The sequence below is a fragment of the Dermacentor albipictus genome, chromosome 1 (genome assembly GCF_038994185.2).
Source record: "Dermacentor albipictus isolate Rhodes 1998 colony chromosome 1, USDA_Dalb.pri_finalv2, whole genome shotgun sequence".
NCBI lineage: Eukaryota > Metazoa > Arthropoda > Arachnida > Ixodida > Ixodidae > Dermacentor > Dermacentor albipictus.
This window is the reverse complement of record NC_091821.1, coordinates 185,642,659-185,659,882: the sequence shown is the minus strand read 5'-3', so window position 1 is coordinate 185,659,882 and position 17,224 is coordinate 185,642,659. Positions and strand designations below refer to the sequence as shown.

Sequence of the window (17,224 nt, the reverse complement as noted above, 5' to 3'; positions counted from 1 at the left end):
AATTGATTACGACTTGAGACTGACTCCAACCAAATAACTGAATTTTATTAGCCCGACGTTTCGGAGCCCATTCGGCTCCTTCTTCAGGGGGGTTGTTCTTCGGGGGTGGCGGTGTGCCGCTTTTAAAGCATCTTTTTTGAAGAAAGGAGGGGGGGGAACACGGGAGGTGGGGAGACACTTCACAGACGGAAAGGTGGGGGGGAACAAAAGGAAAGGGGGGGTGTGTTGTTGAGCGCTTCCATGGTGCTGGGATGACCGGTGCTGGGGGGAGTGCTCGTGACGGTGCCCTTGATGGGGGGGGGGAGGTTACAGGGTCGCGCCGACGTTCTGTGTTGGTGAAACAAGCGGGAGTCTATCTGGCTGCGCGTCCTTTTCTTCTTTTCGTCAGGTCGCCAAGGCCATGGACATACACCGAGGGTAGGTTGCCCTTCACGCGGTTTATGTTATTCCCCGTATTCTGAATGTGCCATGACTCCAGTAGTAGTCTCTTTCGCCAGTTCGTTTCTGTTTGAAGGATTTCAGTTTCCTTGAAAGCGATTTTGTGGTCGGCGTCTTCAGTGTGTTCAGCGACGGCGCTGCGAATACGGTTGAATGTCCTGACGTCGTTCTCGTGCTGTCTGATCCTTTCTTTTAGATTTTTGGTTTCCCCGATGTACGACGCCGGACAGTCGGCACAACTGATTTTGTAGACGACGCCTTGAGCTTTTTCTTTAGGTGGACGATCTTTTGGTTTAGGGAGGAGGATATTGAAAGTGTTTATTGGTTTGTGTGCCACTTTGAGGCCTTCTTTTTTTAATATTCGGCTGAGCGCTTCGCTGGTACCTCTGATGTACGGGATGGACACTCGCTTCTGGGGTTGGGGAGAAGTCGACGGCTGAAGGTCCCGCATTTTGCTTCTTTTTTGTTGTCTGGTTGTTTTTCGAATGAAGTCATCTGTGTAGCCATTCCTCTTAAGTTCGTTGAGAACCGTTCTCTTTTCTTTCTTTAGATCCGATTCCGATGAGGAATGAGTTTCGGCTCGTTTGAATAAAGAATTTACAACAGATGCCTTGTGGTTTGCCAGATGGTCGGATTGGAAATGAAGATAGCGGCCTGTGTGGGTTGGTTTTCGGTAGACTGAAAATTTTAAAATGCCGTCTTTTCGTGTAACTTGTACATCTAAGAATGGGAGTGATCCGTTCTGTTCGCGCTCATATGTGAACTGTATATCCGGGTCTATGGAGTTTAAGTGTTTCTGCAAGTTTTCGACTTGGCTCGTCTTCACGATGCAAAAACAATCATCCACGTACCTGAGGAAGACTTTTGGTTTCGGGGAAAAAGTATTTAAAGCTCTCTCCTCGATGCTCTCCATAGTCAAGTTAGCCATGGCAACGGAAATTGAGGCCCCCATAGGAGTTCCTTTAACCTGTTTGTAGTAGCTGCCTCGGAAGGTGAAATAGGTATTGGACAGGCACAGTTCGAGAAGGCGGCAGATCTCGTCTACACTCAAAGGGGTTCTCTCACTGAGCATATCGTCACGTTCCAGTGCATCTCTAGTTGCGGAAACAGCCAACTTAATGGGTACTCTTGTGAACAGAGAGATTACATCAAAAGAGACCAGACATTCATCATCTTCGATACGGACTTTTGATGCGAGTTTGATGAAATTCTCGGAGTTGCGCACGTGCGATGCTGTCCTTCCGGTGAGTGGTGATATGATCTGATGCAAGTAAGTGGTTCACTATCCACTTACTTGCATCAGATCATATCACCACTCACCGGAAGGACAGCATCGCACGTGCGCGACTCCGAGAATTTCATCAAACTCACATCAAAAGTCCGTATCGAAGATGATGAATGTCTGGTCTCTTGATGTAATCTCTCTGTTCACAAGAGTACCCATTAAGTTGGCTGTTTCCGCAACTAGAGATGCACTGGAACGTGACGATATGCTCAGTGAGAGAACCCCTTTGAGTGTAGACGAGATCTGCCGCCTTCTCGAACTGTGCCTGTCCAATACCTATTTCACCTTCCGAGGCAGCTACTACAAACAGGTTAAAGGAACTCCTATGGGGGCCTCAATTTCCGTTGCCATGGCTAACTTGACTATGGAGAGCATCGAGGAGAGAGCTTTAAATACTTTTTCCCCGAAACCAAAAGTCTTCCTCAGGTACGTGGATGATTGTTTTTGCATCGTGAAGACGAGCCAAGTCGAAAACTTGCAGAAACACTTAAACTCCATAGACCCGGATATACAGTTCACATATGAGCGCGAACAGAACGGATCACTCCCATTCTTAGATGTACAAGTTACACGAAAAGACGGCATTTTAAAATTTTCAGTCTACCGAAAACCAACCCACACAGGCCGCTATCTTCATTTCCAATCCGACCATCCGGCAAACCACAAGGCATCTGTTGTAAATTCTTTATTCAAACGAGCCGAAACTCATTCCTCATCGGAATCGGATCTAAAGAAAGAAAAGAGAACGGTTCTCAACGAACTTAAGAGGAATGGCTACACAGATGACTTCATTCGAAAAACAACCAGACAACAAAAAAGAAGCAAAATGCGGGACCTTCAGCCGTCGACTTCTCCCCAACCCCAGAAGCGAGTGTCCATCCCGTACATCAGAGGTACCAGCGAAGCGCTCAGCCGAATATTAAAAAAAGAAGGCCTCAAAGTGGCGCACAAACCAATAAACACTTTCAATATCCTCCTCCCTAAACCAAAAGATCGTCCACCTAAAGAAAAAGCTCAAGGCGTCGTCTACAAAATCAGTTGTGCCGACTGTCCGGCGTCGTACATCGGGGAAACCAAAAATCTAAAAGAAAGGATCAGACATCACGAGAACGACGTCAGGACATTCAACCGTATTCGCAGCGCCGTCGCTGAACACACTGAAGACGCCGACCACAAAATCGCTTTCAAGGAAATGAAATCCTTCAAACAGAAACGAACTGGCGAAAGAGACTACTACTGGAGTCATGGCACATTCAGAATACGGGGAATAACATAAACCGCGTGAAGGGCAACCTACCCTCGGTGTATGTCCATGGCCTTGGCGACCTGACGAAAAGAAGAAAAGGACGCGCAGCCAGATAGACTCCCGCTTGTTTCACCAACACAGAACGTCGGCGCGACCCTGTAACCTCCACCCCCCCCCCCCCCCCCATCAAGGGCACCGTCGCGAGCACTCCCCCCAGCACCGGTCATCCCAGCACCATGGAAGCGCTCAACAACACACCCCCCCTTTCCTTTTGTTCCCCCCCACCTTTCCGTCTGTGAAGTGTCTCCCCACCTCCCGTGCCCAAACCCCTCCTTTCTTCAAAAAAGATGCTTTAAAAGCGGCACACCGCCACCCCCGAAGAACAACCCCCCTGAAGAAGGAGCCGAATGGGCTCCGAAACGTCGGGCTAATAAAATTCAGTTATTTGGTTGGAGTCAGTCTCAAGTCGTAGTTTTTGCATTGTGTCCGCGGGAAGGAGTGCTCTTGTTCGCTTTTGGGACTGTGTCTGCGTGCCGGGTTCGGTGCTTGCTTGCTTTCTGCGCTTTATGCATTCTGTTATCGACCGAAAGATTGTGTTGGTTGATGGTTTGTAACGGCCGTTCTTTCGTCGCTCCCTTTGGCTTGTATATTCTGTTGCCTCGCTGCTCTGCTGCTTGCTTCTTTGCCTTGTTCTTTTCTGCTATTGACCGCGAGGCTGCGGTAATTGTTTGAGTGTTTCATTATGTCGTAAATTAAAGCGGTTTTTGTTCTTTGTGCTACTGGTCCTTTGTCGTGCTGGTCGCGGCTCGCGGACCCCCTGAGCGAAGGCGAGGGGCCTTCAGCTGATAGGATACCAAAAAAAAAAAAAAAAGGAAGCGAAGCATACTTCATTTTTATAGCTTCAGCTTGAAGTTTGTTACCTTGTGCGTGAATCTGTGTAATAGAAGAGAAAATCAAAATTTGAGGGAGGCGGGTTTGTGTGATCTCAAGGGTATTGCAAAACAAATTTTCCTTTATCAGCAAGTATTATGAACAGGAAAATATACAGAAAATTGCTGAACAATAAAACTTGCGAGCCTTTGCAAATACAGTCGAACCTCGATATATCGAACACCGCGGTGATCGCAAAATAGTTCGATATAGCCAGAATTCGATATATAAAATCACGTAGAAAACGCGTCAAAAACTAGCGCAAATCAATCAATGAACCAATCGTGGCGCAACAGATACTCACATGAAGCTTCAAACAAAGTATTTATTGCGTGCGCTGAAAGTACTGAAGCAGCGTAGCCTGCTTCATATTGGCAACCGCGTGCTTGACCACGGCGTCCTCTACATAGTCCAAACGATCCACAAGAGACAGTCCCGTGCCTTCTATTGCGCCGCAGTAGCGGCGTACAACGGCCAACGCAGCTACAGCCTCAGTTGCAGTCGGGAGCGGGGCAACATCAGCGCTTGCTGGATCAGCCTCGGCAGCGTCTTCGTTTTGCCGCTCAGCAGTCACTTCTGCCGCGATCTCCACGTCTGTCAACTCCGCCACTGTTCCGGTGCTGTCGTCACCGCCAACGAAGTCCTCAACGCACATGCTGTGTGGCTCAGCACCGACAAAGCGCTCCAACTGGCTCCAGGTTTCTTCGAGCTGGCATTCTTCTTCTGTGCCATCCAACGTCAAATCTTGGGTTGCTTGCTCGGAAGCTTCTTCAATGCGGCTCACGAAACCCGCATGCCGAAAGCAGTGAACAATTGTCGACTGCTTGACGTTGTCCCACGAGGCCTTCAGCATTTGAATGGCACCCAAAAGGTCTATCTTTAGCTCTTGGCCCATCCGCAGCTTGACTAGCAAAATGTCGATCAGCCGACGCTTATAAATGGACTTGAAAAGCGCGAATAATGCCCTGGTCCAATGGCTGCAGCTTCGACGTCGTGTTCGGCGGCAAAAAATGAATTTCAATACTGCTCAGCTGGACATCTGTGTGGTGTGCTGTGCAATTGTCGACGATGAGGCAAACCTTCCGGCCTTGACGCGCCAGCTCAGAGTCCCACGCCTTCAACCATTTTTGGAATATATCCCGAGTCATCCACGATTTCTTGTTCCAGGCATATGTAACCGGAACACTGGGGCAGTTGCGCATGCACCTCGGGGTTTGAAACTTGCCTATGACAAGCGGCCGCAGCTTCGTGCTTCCGTCCATATTAGCAGCCAACAGAACTGTGATACGTGCCTTGCCTTGCTTGCCGCCGTGGCACTTGTCTCCGCGGGTATCGAGCGTTTGTCGTGGAAGCATTTGCCAGAACAGGCCCGTTTCATCAGCATTAAATATCTGATTGGGCTCATACTTGGCGAGAATCTGAGGCCACTCTTGTTCAAGCCACTTCTTGATCTCGCCTTCATTGGCGTCCTCACTTTCCCCCGCGATTGTCTTCCCGACAATGTTAAAGCGGGCCTTAAAACGTTGCAGCCAACCGCTGCTGGCGTTAAAGTTCTCGGCGCCGAAAATGAACGCAAAGTTCTTGGCCTTCTGCTGGAGCATTGGTCCCGATAAAGGAATATTCCGGGCCCTTACGTCGACAAACCATTTGTACAACGCCTTCTCGACGTCTTCAAAGGCAGCTTTGCGCACCCGCCGCGCGCCTGAGTGCTGCTTTTGTCCCGCCTTGGCCATTATGTCACTCTTGTTTTTCAGCAGAGTGCTCAAAGTGCTCCTTGGCATGTTGAAAGCTTCGGCGACGCTCGACTTCTCTCCATTTTCAACGCGCTGTATCGCTTCCAATTTCGCAGCAAATGTCAGGGTCGTCCGCTTCTTCGCGTTCGCAGCCATCACACCAACCACACACGCACTAACAACGACAGGCGTAGCACAAGCGGCAGCACCGAGACGCACGTGTCGTTGACGTTGTCAAACTAGCCAACCTGGCCAAGCCACGGCCACGCCAAGCCACCTCGTGCGTACGCCGCTACGTTCAAATGGCGCCCTCGGCGCAACCGACGTGGGCCGCTGTCGTACGCAGCAGTCTGGAACGCCCATCGCGCCGCCGCTATCTTCGAGAGTGTTGCGGGAAAGCTCGCCTCCTGTCAACAGAGCACACTTGGTCTGGAGCGGCAGAGTTCGATATATCCATTTTACATCCGGCCCCGTTCGAAATAAAAAATTAAAAATGCATGCGATTTTCCACGTGATATAGAAAGTGTTCGATATACGCAATAATTCGATATATCCGTGTTCGATATATCGAGGTTTGACTGTATTTTGTTCCTTAAAGCAAGTCTAAGATTATGCATTGTACATACATACCGGGAAAGACAAAAATGAAGGTAGCAGCAAGGGAGCCAATGATACGGATGACAATGCTGATGTTTGGTACAAGGCAGGCCAGGACAACCGTGGTGCAAAACCATATTGACACAATTGTTATCCGTCGAAGCAGCTCACTATTGCGTTTACCATCCTCATCAAGGCTCCGCAACTGTCCGTAGAGATCATCCACTGCTGTCCTGCGAACAGTAAGATTTACTATTAGCTAAATCTTTAAATATGACCCAATCAGCATTCAGTACTATGAAGCATACTATATTTGCCTGTTTTTCTCTACCTCCTAGTTTCAATGGCATCACAGTACCTTTCTTTTTTTCTGTAATGTTTCAACACTAATCCACTTTTTGGTGTTGATATCACTCAATCATTTGCAGTCAATGAATATCTCAAACACAATAGTACATGCAAGCATGTATGCACACAAACGTGTGAAATGTGGTTGCCACAGTTCTTTTCCAGCATTAGCTTAGCAGAAAAGGAACATATTGCACAATTAGAACAAATGCACCTGGTATAGCATTCTGCTAAAAGAGAGGTGCAAGAACTTAACGGAGCAAAAAATAAATATAAAAGGCCAACCTGCCACAGAAGATAAGGATGGGGTATGTAGTGATGATCTTGAGTGCCATGGCCAGGATTCCCACCAATACTAGTGGCTGACGGGCATCATAGAGCTCTAGTATATCGCTAGCAACCCCCTGGCCAAATGTCAGGTAGCCAAACACCCCTGCTACCGTGTACAGCGAGGCTGTCAAAAGGGTGGCACTCAGCACTGCCTTGGCGAATGTAGACAGCCGCCGGTCCTCAAGGCACGAGTAGATAGGGACCGAACTCACATGGCACTGTGGGGGTAAGAAAAAAGACAACATGGCACTTATTTAATGGCAAAATGATGAACTGACTTTATCGCAACCAGTGGGTTACATCAATACACATACCGTACTTCCGCACTTCTAACAAACGTAAAAAAAAAGCCATCGCTCTCGTAAGGTAACTCTTCTCCAACTACACCCACATAGCATTGACCCCACGTGAGTGATGGGTGCAGAAGCCTGTTTTCAAGCTCCCGCAAAGTTCCCAGGCTAACAGTACCATGTTGAAAGCAGTTTGAAAATTAGTTTTTAGGAGTGTGCGAACACCAAATACAGTGAAAGCTCGTTAATTCGAACTTCAATAATTCGAATTTATGGATAATTCGAACTGTACGATTTGGTCCGGCCAAGCTCCACAGAAGTCTATGTATAAAAAAGTCCGTTAATTCGAACGCAAGAAGGTTCCCTCACGGATAATTCGAACTACGCTCGCCTGGCACACGGCCAGAGAAACGCGCTTACTGCCTACACACAAGGCTGTATTGCCTCCGAAACGGAGAGAATGGCGAGAGAAGGCAAAATCGGAAAAAATCTAACCGACGCGGGGTCAGCCAGAAGGCAGCGGCGGCTGCCACCTCTCCGTTCTATGTAACCTCAGAGACTTCTTGCCCGTTTCGAATCTCGGAGGCTTTGCAAATCTTGTACAGCTGCTAATGTTGTGTGGAGATGGCACGGCAAGCGCCAAAACACAGCTAATCAAGTACGTCGCAGCTGCGCTTGCAATCAAGAACCAACGAATCAGGGCCTTCGCCACCTTCACATGTTCAGCGCCTTTACCTCGGCAGTCTTCATCGGTTGTGCACCTCTGTTTTCAGCTTAGGAGGTATCGGCCGTCGTGATTCATTGCGATGATGTTAGGCCTCGGCTAACGTTCGTTTCGGTGGACATCGGTGGTGTGGCACAGTCGGAACCAGAGTTTCGACTTGAAGGTGGCGTGTGCCCGCGGCACACGCCATCACTTTCTGACACGCCAAGTTTCTGACATGCCCTACTGCTTCCAAATCGCAGTGTACTGTTGCTGTGCTTCACTTTCGTTAGTTCGAACTTTCGTTAATTCGAACTGAAGCGGCTTCCCCTTGCGGTTCGAATTAACGAGCTTTTACTGTAGTAGATATAGTAGAAGTATATATAGCAGATATAGTAGAAATAGTAGTAGTAGAACAGTAAGGAGACACATCTGATCAATTATCATGCATGTTGGGAATAGCATTGTACATTCTCATATGTACATGAGTACCACTGATAAATCTACAGTAAACAATGAGACGTGTAAAAAGAACTGAACCAATGGGATTAGGTTCAATGACCAACGACTGTGCTCGCTGCTAACTTTGTGATTTGCGTGTTCCTTGTACATTAAGGAACTGGTATGTTAAAGTTAAGCTGAATTGGTAACTTACACTGCTGGAATACCCAAAAAATCAGCATAAATGTGAATGATGGATTGGAAAGCCAGAAAGGATGAAAATGAAGGACAAGTAATGAAATAACCATAGAAGTAAATTATTGAACTCCTTGTAATGTTATTGGTTTTGAATATGTCTGGATGGGAATAGTTAAGCATTCACAAACAAACAAGAATTACATTAAACTCTAAAGCTAACCAAAGACTTAACCTAGCAAGCTTGGAGAACTTGTTCCACCAAAAAACATGTAAATATACATTGAAATCTATGATGTCACTAACGTATTCTGGTGCTACAGCCTGCATGCAAAACTCTGAAAGAAAAACTTGGACCTTCATTTTGTCCAGTAGTAACCTTTCCTTTTGCCAAACTGAAGCAAACACAAGCTCAAAAAGGGTATTTCGTTAGTCTAAACTTATTTAGTGTTACTCTTTGGTGGCCCTTCTAAGTTCAAGTGTAGGTCATACAGAAACATTTAGTACAGTGCAGTTTCTTATCAGTACATGCCACCATAGGCTACAGTTGGAAATCGTATTCAGTGCAACTGTGTAGACTAACCATGCCTGCCTGAGAAGCGAATAAGTTGTGGCTAGAAGATTTTTCAAGAAGGTCAGCCTTGCATCCCTCAAGGCTGACCTTTTTCCACAGTTGCGTTTTCGCATTTTCAGAGATTTACTCCTTCCTATGAAAATGCATCTGTATATTAGTTATGCATTCTCAATAGGACACAGAGTGGTTGGTACTGCTTATTCACTTGGCAGTTCAGGTTGCCACAACTTAAAGTATTACATTAGAAAAGAAATAACATGGCTTACTAGAAGCATGGTTCTGAATATAGCATGGTGTTTTTGTAGGCTGAACAAAGCAGGAACAAAGAGCATCAAACATATTCAGAGAATAAGGAAGTGGTTGACTAGCCTGATAGCCAAAGCATACTACTGGAACAGCAGTCAAAACATCTTCCAGAGAGCTGGGAGAGGATCTGGTACCAGATGACTTCGAGTTCCCAACAAAGTACTGCACCACGATCAGTAGAACCAAATAAAGGGCAGCAAGCACACCAAATATACTGCAATAAAAGTAACACAGAATGGGGATGTTTATCATTTGCTTTTAGAACTCGTGATGCCATGATGCAAAAATATAAGCAAAGCTAGGTTATATTTTCTAACGCGTGGCTGTCCTTCATGCCTTTTTTCATTGTTTTCTTAGTTATGGAAATATTGCTTGGGGTAACAAACATCAGTGCTACGTGTTATCTATGGAACACATTCAGAACCAGGCAAACCATACAAATTAGAGTTCAGGCCATCCAAATGTGCTGCAGCTGCAAGACTATTGTATTGTTTCAGTATGACATTAACATTTGTTCTTTCAGTAGTTAATAAACAACCTTTTGACCTCATTTGCAAAGACTTGGTTTAACACTAATAGCACTTTCTAATAAAAATGTACAGTTGATCCCTGCAATAACGAAATCGCCGGGGACAATTTTTTTGTTCTCATGAGAATTTCATTACTGGAGGAGGCACTTCACAAGGCTTACTGCCACACACAACGGCCAAGCACGACGAGGACAACGAGGGGTACGAAACAAGTCGCCTGGCCGCTTCTGCCAGAGTCGCAGCTGGAAGTCAAGCGGCATCGTATGGTTGCCAGCAAAAATGAGTTAGGTGCTACAACTAGCCTCTAAGCAAGCAACAACAGGTGGCAGCAAGCAAGTTTCTGAAGTGATTAAAAAACATGTTTTAGCATATTTTTGATCAGGATTTCACTTCTTGATGTTATGTTGAGACCATGCGAAGAAAACTAGCGACCCACTACGGCAGAAATTTTCGTTGTGGCGGGGCTGCTGGTTGAAGATGTGTCGTTGAGGGATATGAAATACATGTAGTCCTATGTACCTTCGCCAGGAACTTCGAAATATTTCGTTGTTGCGAGAATTCCGTTGTTGAGGGCTTTTGTTATCGTGGGGTTTGACTGTATCACAGTTAAACCTCGATATAACGAACTTCAATGTAACCAAATTCTTTATATAACGAAGTATTTAACTTTTCATTACCTTTTGTCATAGAACACCATTTATTTAGAACCTTAATATAATAAAGCGTGTTTGTATGCAATTTCAATATAACGAAATTTCGCTTCTGCTACAAAGGAATGCCGAGACAATAAATGGGAACTTTTGCTAACGCCAATGGTCAAATCATTGAATTGCAAGAGGCTGCTTGCAAACACACCTCTGAAACCGCATGACATGACTCGAGCGACCACCAAAGTGGTGCCACACCATGTTCCACATAAAGTCCAAGTGCGATAAGATACTATTGCGCCCGGGGCACTTTGTGATTTAGGTGCGAGTGAAAGTGTGTGAGGATGAGACAAGAAATATGGTGGCTTCAGGAGTGCCGCCTTCCCGCACGAGGAAAGAGAAAGAGGGGAAGGGACTGAGCTCACGGTAACGCGTTCAAGCGCGCACGAGGGGCGGGACTTGCGCAAGCCGAACGGGGGGGGGGAAGGGTAAGTTGGTGCGCATAATGGCTTTGGCTGCGCCTGGCTGTAAGCACGGCTGAGTGCGTCACACCCTGCTTTACAGAATCTACCACATGGGCAAAAAGTGGGTGTGCCGAGATGGCATGGCATCACGTAAGCTGTCTTCCCACGCATTTAGTATTGCAGGTTGCGTAATCTTGAGTTTCGGTGACTCGGAGTGAGAGGCACACAAAGCATTCGTTTAAGAGACAGACGGGCTAATCGGTTGCTGGATTGATGGCATATGGTTATAACGGTGAGTTTTGAGGACAGGACACAGAAAGAAAGATCGGCGACTGTCCTCTGTGCTTTCTTTCTGTGTCCTGTCCTCAAAACCATGTTCCATGAAGTATTCACTCCTCACTGCCGGCGCTTTTCATAATAGTGTCGTCCCAGTGCGAGCCACAATATCAGCCGCCGGGGCAGAATACACACAAAAGCGTGGCTGCCTTCACTTTATTCGTACCACCAATGTGGATATATCGTCGACATGGCATGAAACCGCATCATTCGTCGCCGACTCACAAATTCATCAAAATGAATTTTCTCATTCAAATTTGCTTTTTTTTATTGCCTGATAATCGAAAAAATTCTGTGGCCCCTTTCTGTGTAAGAAAAATCAATTGGGGACTGTACTTATTTGCATAGAAGGTCAAATTTCAATACAACGAATTTTCAATATAACAAAGCAAATTGACGATTTTACCTACTTCGTTATATTGAGGTTTAACTGTACTACCATCAGTTTACAGTAACTATGGATTTAAAACAATGTCACTTACTGCCGTCTCATTCTCGATCCAACGCCATGAAATGTAGATACACTGATCACAATATACACATTTCAATAAGCACTCAAGGATTTTCTGTTTCGCAAGGTTTTTTTTTGACATTTTTTGTCACACTTTTACATAACATCTGACAAATGCTTCTTTGTGCTAGTCTTGTATTGTTGCTTTATGTTAATTGAAATGTTATGAGCTTTAGACACATCTGCCTTGGTCTTACAGCATACTGTCATTCATTCCATGACAGGCTGTTTGTGTAACAAGTTTACGACAACAAACCACATTTAGCTTGCACTATTTCTTGGGGTCACCTTACACAATTGTCAACCTGTCCACAGAGGCCCCTTAGCTCCTTTACTGTCTGGTCATATATTACAGTGAAAGGAACAAAGCAATTTCCTATTGTTACTCTAGCAGCATTCAAAATACTAGTACCAACTATACTACAACATAAAGTAAATTAACTAGGTGTGTATTGCTTTTCCATTAATGTCCCTCTCCAAGTTCTACTCAGTACCAATTATAGGGCACTATATGAACAATTGTCTGAGCCAGATTGGTATAAGCACTGAGTTGAACCAAGCAACAAGAACTGATGCATGTTGAAATATATATAATGAAACAGAATGTAACTTGCACATGTGGACTTGAAACGTCTCTAAGCACTTCCGAGTGTTGCCACCTGGATGTTCCGCCAAGAAGCCCCTCTTTACAGCGGCCTTCATTATCCCACACTCCAACCTCACATCCTGCTACTAACTTATATGCAACTCCTGGTTCATACTGTATCGAACTACCAGGCAAGGGTTAGAATACTTTATTACTGAGTTGCATGCTGGCTGCCTCCAACGACCAATGGCATAGCACTCAGGGAGAGAACTTATATGCAGGCGATCTGCTAGCCAAGCACATACAATGGCAGCTTTTAAGACAAGTTAGAAATGTGACACGCCTTATCGCATTATGATGTTACAACAGTGTGCAAGAGCAGTAGCCTGTAGTAATGACAATATCACTATTTCAGATGAATAGGTGCCACCTCTATTTAGTTCAGTACCTGGGGTATTTGAGAAAATCAATCTTCCGTGAAAAGCACATTGGGAGGATGAGAACAATAGATGCGGTGACAATAACAAAGTCCCTGTGCATAAACCAGTGGATGCAGTAGCTTGGCCCGTAGAGAGATGCAAAAACTGCAAGAGAGTAATGTCGAAATGGGTTAGTTAAATATTCATGATAGCCGAGTGCTGTAGGCAACCACAGAATGTGACACATGAAAATGTTTATGCAATTTAACAAATGTTCAATCAGCTCTACCAACACCAAGAAATTTGACAATACCATAATGCCAACATTATTTGACAGTACATTTACATGAGGCAGAATGAATGTCAGAAAGACACCACTGCACCTGTACTTACATCTGTCACCAATCTTGAACTTACAAATTGCATTGCAGATATGCATAGAAAGTAACATGATCAGACTTAAAAGACTAGAACATGAAAGTGGGGACAGTGTGTGCAGGCAGTTTTTTTTTTTCTTGTTCATGGTTCTGTCTGGGTATTTTGTTTCATTTTTCTGCATAGCAAAGGCTGCCAGAGCAAGTTCAGTTTTATAAAAGTTCAGTTTGTGGAATATGTGCTGACAGAGTTGTGCTGTACATGCATGAACAAGTACGTAGTGGCTTTGTGGTTTTGAACAGTTTTGTCACTGCAGCGCCCAAGAACACAGGCAGTGACACCAAACGCAGCAACGAAATGAAATGGTTGATGTCCTCCAGCTAAATCACAGAAAGCAGGTATACACTAGAACTGCCATCATTGATAAAGTTCCAGCACAAACTTGTTTAAAACCAAAGAACTTTGAGAGAAAGTCTGTTTCTAGTCATACAACAGCTGTACTTGCAGAACAGCAATGTAATGGCATGATGTACGTGAATTCTTTTAGCAATTATTTTTCAGCGCTGGTTTGCTAATATGGTTACATACTCATAAACTACATAAAAAATAAATCTAATGCTGAAGTGCGCAGCTTGTACAAACATAGTTCCTTCAATATGTTTGCCGAACTGCCAAACAACTCTTCCAAGCCCAGCAGCATGGCATTCTGCATGAGCACCATGTGGCTGATGTATGCTGCCAGTGGTGCCATTGCGAAGTGACAAACCTGGAATGCTGCACTAGTAAATGGCATGGCTGCTCACGGTATTTCCCATGCTCAGACGCACCTTTCAGGGCATCAACTACTGTAATTCAAACTACAGCAGGGCTACCTCAGATACGTGAATGTTCCTTTCCATGGAAAAATTTACAAAGTTAATGGCAGCAAGAACAAAAACATACCATAATTTTGGGCAAATCATGTTACACACAAAGTCTGGCACACCAAGTTAAAGTTGTCAAGCTGTACATGAATAAAATCATTGCCACTATCCATTCATTCATGTTAGTGATGTAATGCACCTATTTCTGAAAAACAAAGGACGTTCTTCCAAAAACACAGCATCGAGGCCCACAGCAAGCATGAGGCTGCTATGCTTGCTTCACCTAGGAAGCATGGGAAGCTGGTCAGTTAAAACCATTAACTGCTGTCCACCTTTAAACTACAAGAGAATTTGCATTCAAAACATTTCAAGCACATTAATATTTCCTTCCTTTGAAAAAAATATATTCATTTCTTCAAATTCGAGCCTAATTCTAAAGGAACCACCGTTTTACTGTAGGAAAAGAAACTGCATTCTAGATTACTATACTATAGCTAGCTAAGGTATGCACCATCTTCAATGCACACATTCTGTAAAATTGTTATTGTCACGTTCTTTTTTGCCTATGAGACGGTTGGTAGCAAAAATAACTTGAAATTGACAATTATTCCAAACAGTTTTTGTACAGTGGAACACGATTTGGTGTCTGGCAAAGGGAAAGTTAACAGAATTTTGATATTCTGCTTTTGTAGAAACTTTTGTCATCTGCTTTTGTGATCTTATTTATTGTGCAACTCAACTATAGAACTATATTTCTTGCGTTTTCAGGACCACTGACGCCGCCTACAATGTCAGTATGTCAGTTTCATCTTTGCAGAACACAGTATTTACGATGTCCAATATCCCACAAACAGGCAAAAATGCACAGTGCTCGCTCCAACGATGTCTTTAGGGTAAAGGCACACTAGATTGGAGGGCAGCATCACACAATGGTATGGCACTGCCATCACATCATGCATGTGGTAATCGGACATATTCATACGTGTGTTTTCTCCTTCTGTTGTAATGCTACATTGGCACTGCAGAATATGCTGAATGAATGAATGAAAATGCCACTACCACCTCAGATGTCCAGTGCTCTAAAAAAAGCAAAGCAACACAAACTAACATATCTTTACTGCTTCAAACTCCAGGCACTCATTAATTTTCATGGTTTCACTCTTCGCCTGCCTCCACCCATCCTCATGGATCACAACAACGAATCATTTTACATCTAGTGGAAGCACACACTCAGTATGCCAGAAAAATGAATCAGTGGGCATTCAGACTCCCAATGTAGCTGCTTGTGACAACATGCAATTATTAATGGGTTTCACAAGATTAAATAAGTCCAACATTGCAGACTGACACCACATGGTCATGGATATTTATTTAACATTTATAGAAAGTAATGCACAAAATCAAATAATTCAATACAAAATAATTAGGTAACTATTGTAGGCTTAGCCTGCAGAAAAATTACCAAAATCTACAGACAGACTATGAATTTTGGGATGTTGTGCAAGACAGACATTGCAATCATTTCTTGGGAAAGAGAAGTTGCAATCATTTACCTTTGGCCAAGAATTGTGTTTTCTCTGCTAACAAACCACCTTTTTCCGCTGCAACATACACTAAAAGAATGCCAACAAACTAATGCATGAGACCATCCTAACTTATACCACTTCTATTTAAATGCCACCATCACAAGACTCAAGCCTAGTAATATCTCTAATTATACCTGTCCTGTGGCAACAACTGCACCCAACCCTTGTGTGATAAATTAAGTAATCTCATCAATCCATCTAACCCTGCTGCTCTAATAGACTAGCTATCATCCACTCTAAGCGGAACATACCATTCTACAGATGACTTTATTTCAGCTAAAATATTGTCAAATTGTATTCCTCATTACTGTCCTTTCATCCATAATTACTCCGTTATCTCTATAGCCATGAATTGGAAGTGGAGCTGCAGAAGTACTCACTGCGATCTGAGAAGTCCCCTACGATGACTAGAAAGGTGATGCAGGTCCCGTAGCAGTAGAGTGCCACTGCCAGTGAGCAGCAGCTCCAGAAACGTGGCCCACACACACGCAGCACCACTTCTTGGTATGTGGAACACTCCTGCCGCCTGGCACAGTAGGCCAGCACAAGCAGGGCTCCCACCACAAACAGAAGCAGCACCTGCCACAGGGGTTACTCCTTTTATATCCGCCCCTTGCACTGCTTTCAGAAAGAAAGCACATGGACAGCAATGGGCAAAGGTGCCCTGTGCACCAGTCCAAGACATGCAACTGTTGGTAACCCACTCTTGCCACAGCAATACAAAAAGATACCATTATGACCAACAAATGCTATGAAAATAAACCTATCTCTTGAGCATGTGTGCAGAGAGTGCCACAAAATTAGTTGATTCTTTTACAAATGTAGGCATTTCTTAACCCTCACAAAAAGAAAAGCTACAAATGTAGGCATTTCTTAACCCTCACAACAAGAAAAGCTGCCCTTCAATTGGGAGCTGTACAATTCAGCTCGGGAGACAGTAGACAAGCTTAGATTTCCCAAGTATCGCATCACATTTAAAAATTTTAATTCTTAAGTTTTATATTGTGAACCCTACAATGCTTATATTAGAGAGCAGAAGCCAACTGTTATCTGAAATTGTTTTTATGTGTCGAATACTCAGGGTTAAAAAGGAAGGAAAGAAAATAAACCTGCTCTGAAACATCCACTGCCAAAGTTTAGAGCATAAAAAGCTTCACTTCACAAAGGGGCATGCTGTGTTGCCTTGAAGTATGACACACACCCCTAATAGCATGAAAGTACCAACAGCTGGTACTGCATCACATACTTGAGCTGATAACAGTTCATCAACCAGTTAGCTAAAATAAAAACAAATATGGCTTACCCAAGAAATCTATGAAATGAAAGAAGAGCTTTATAGTGCTTTACTTTACATCCAAAGTCTTGAGTGCATTATGGGATAGTATTGAATACATGGTACAGTAAAACTTCATTTCAGATTTCACAGGACCAGAAAAAAAATGTCCGAATTATTGAATGCATTAATAGAACCGGAAAATGATTACTACACCA

The 17,224-nt window shown here is 44.3% G+C and overlaps 1 protein-coding gene and 1 pseudogene across 3 annotated transcripts in view; both read right to left on the bottom strand.

Moving 5' to 3' along the window:
* Positions 1-17,224, bottom strand: part of LOC135921923 (sodium-coupled neutral amino acid transporter 7-like) — a 58,058-nt gene that overhangs the window by 28,135 nt on the left and 12,699 nt on the right. For all 3 annotated transcript variants that reach the window (XM_065456332.1, XM_065456333.1, XM_065456334.1), the window contains 5 exons: positions 16,114-16,312; positions 12,939-13,074; positions 9,480-9,630; positions 6,863-7,125; positions 6,263-6,462 (listed from right to left, as the gene is read on the bottom strand). In XM_065456332.1, the coding sequence (XP_065312404.1) occupies positions 6,263-6,462; positions 6,863-7,125; positions 9,480-9,630; positions 12,939-13,074; positions 16,114-16,312 (949 nt within the window). The remainder of the gene's footprint in view (positions 1-6,262; positions 6,463-6,862; positions 7,126-9,479; positions 9,631-12,938; positions 13,075-16,113; positions 16,313-17,224) is intronic.
* On the bottom strand, positions 4,047-5,558 carry LOC135921925 (tigger transposable element-derived protein 6-like; annotated as a pseudogene).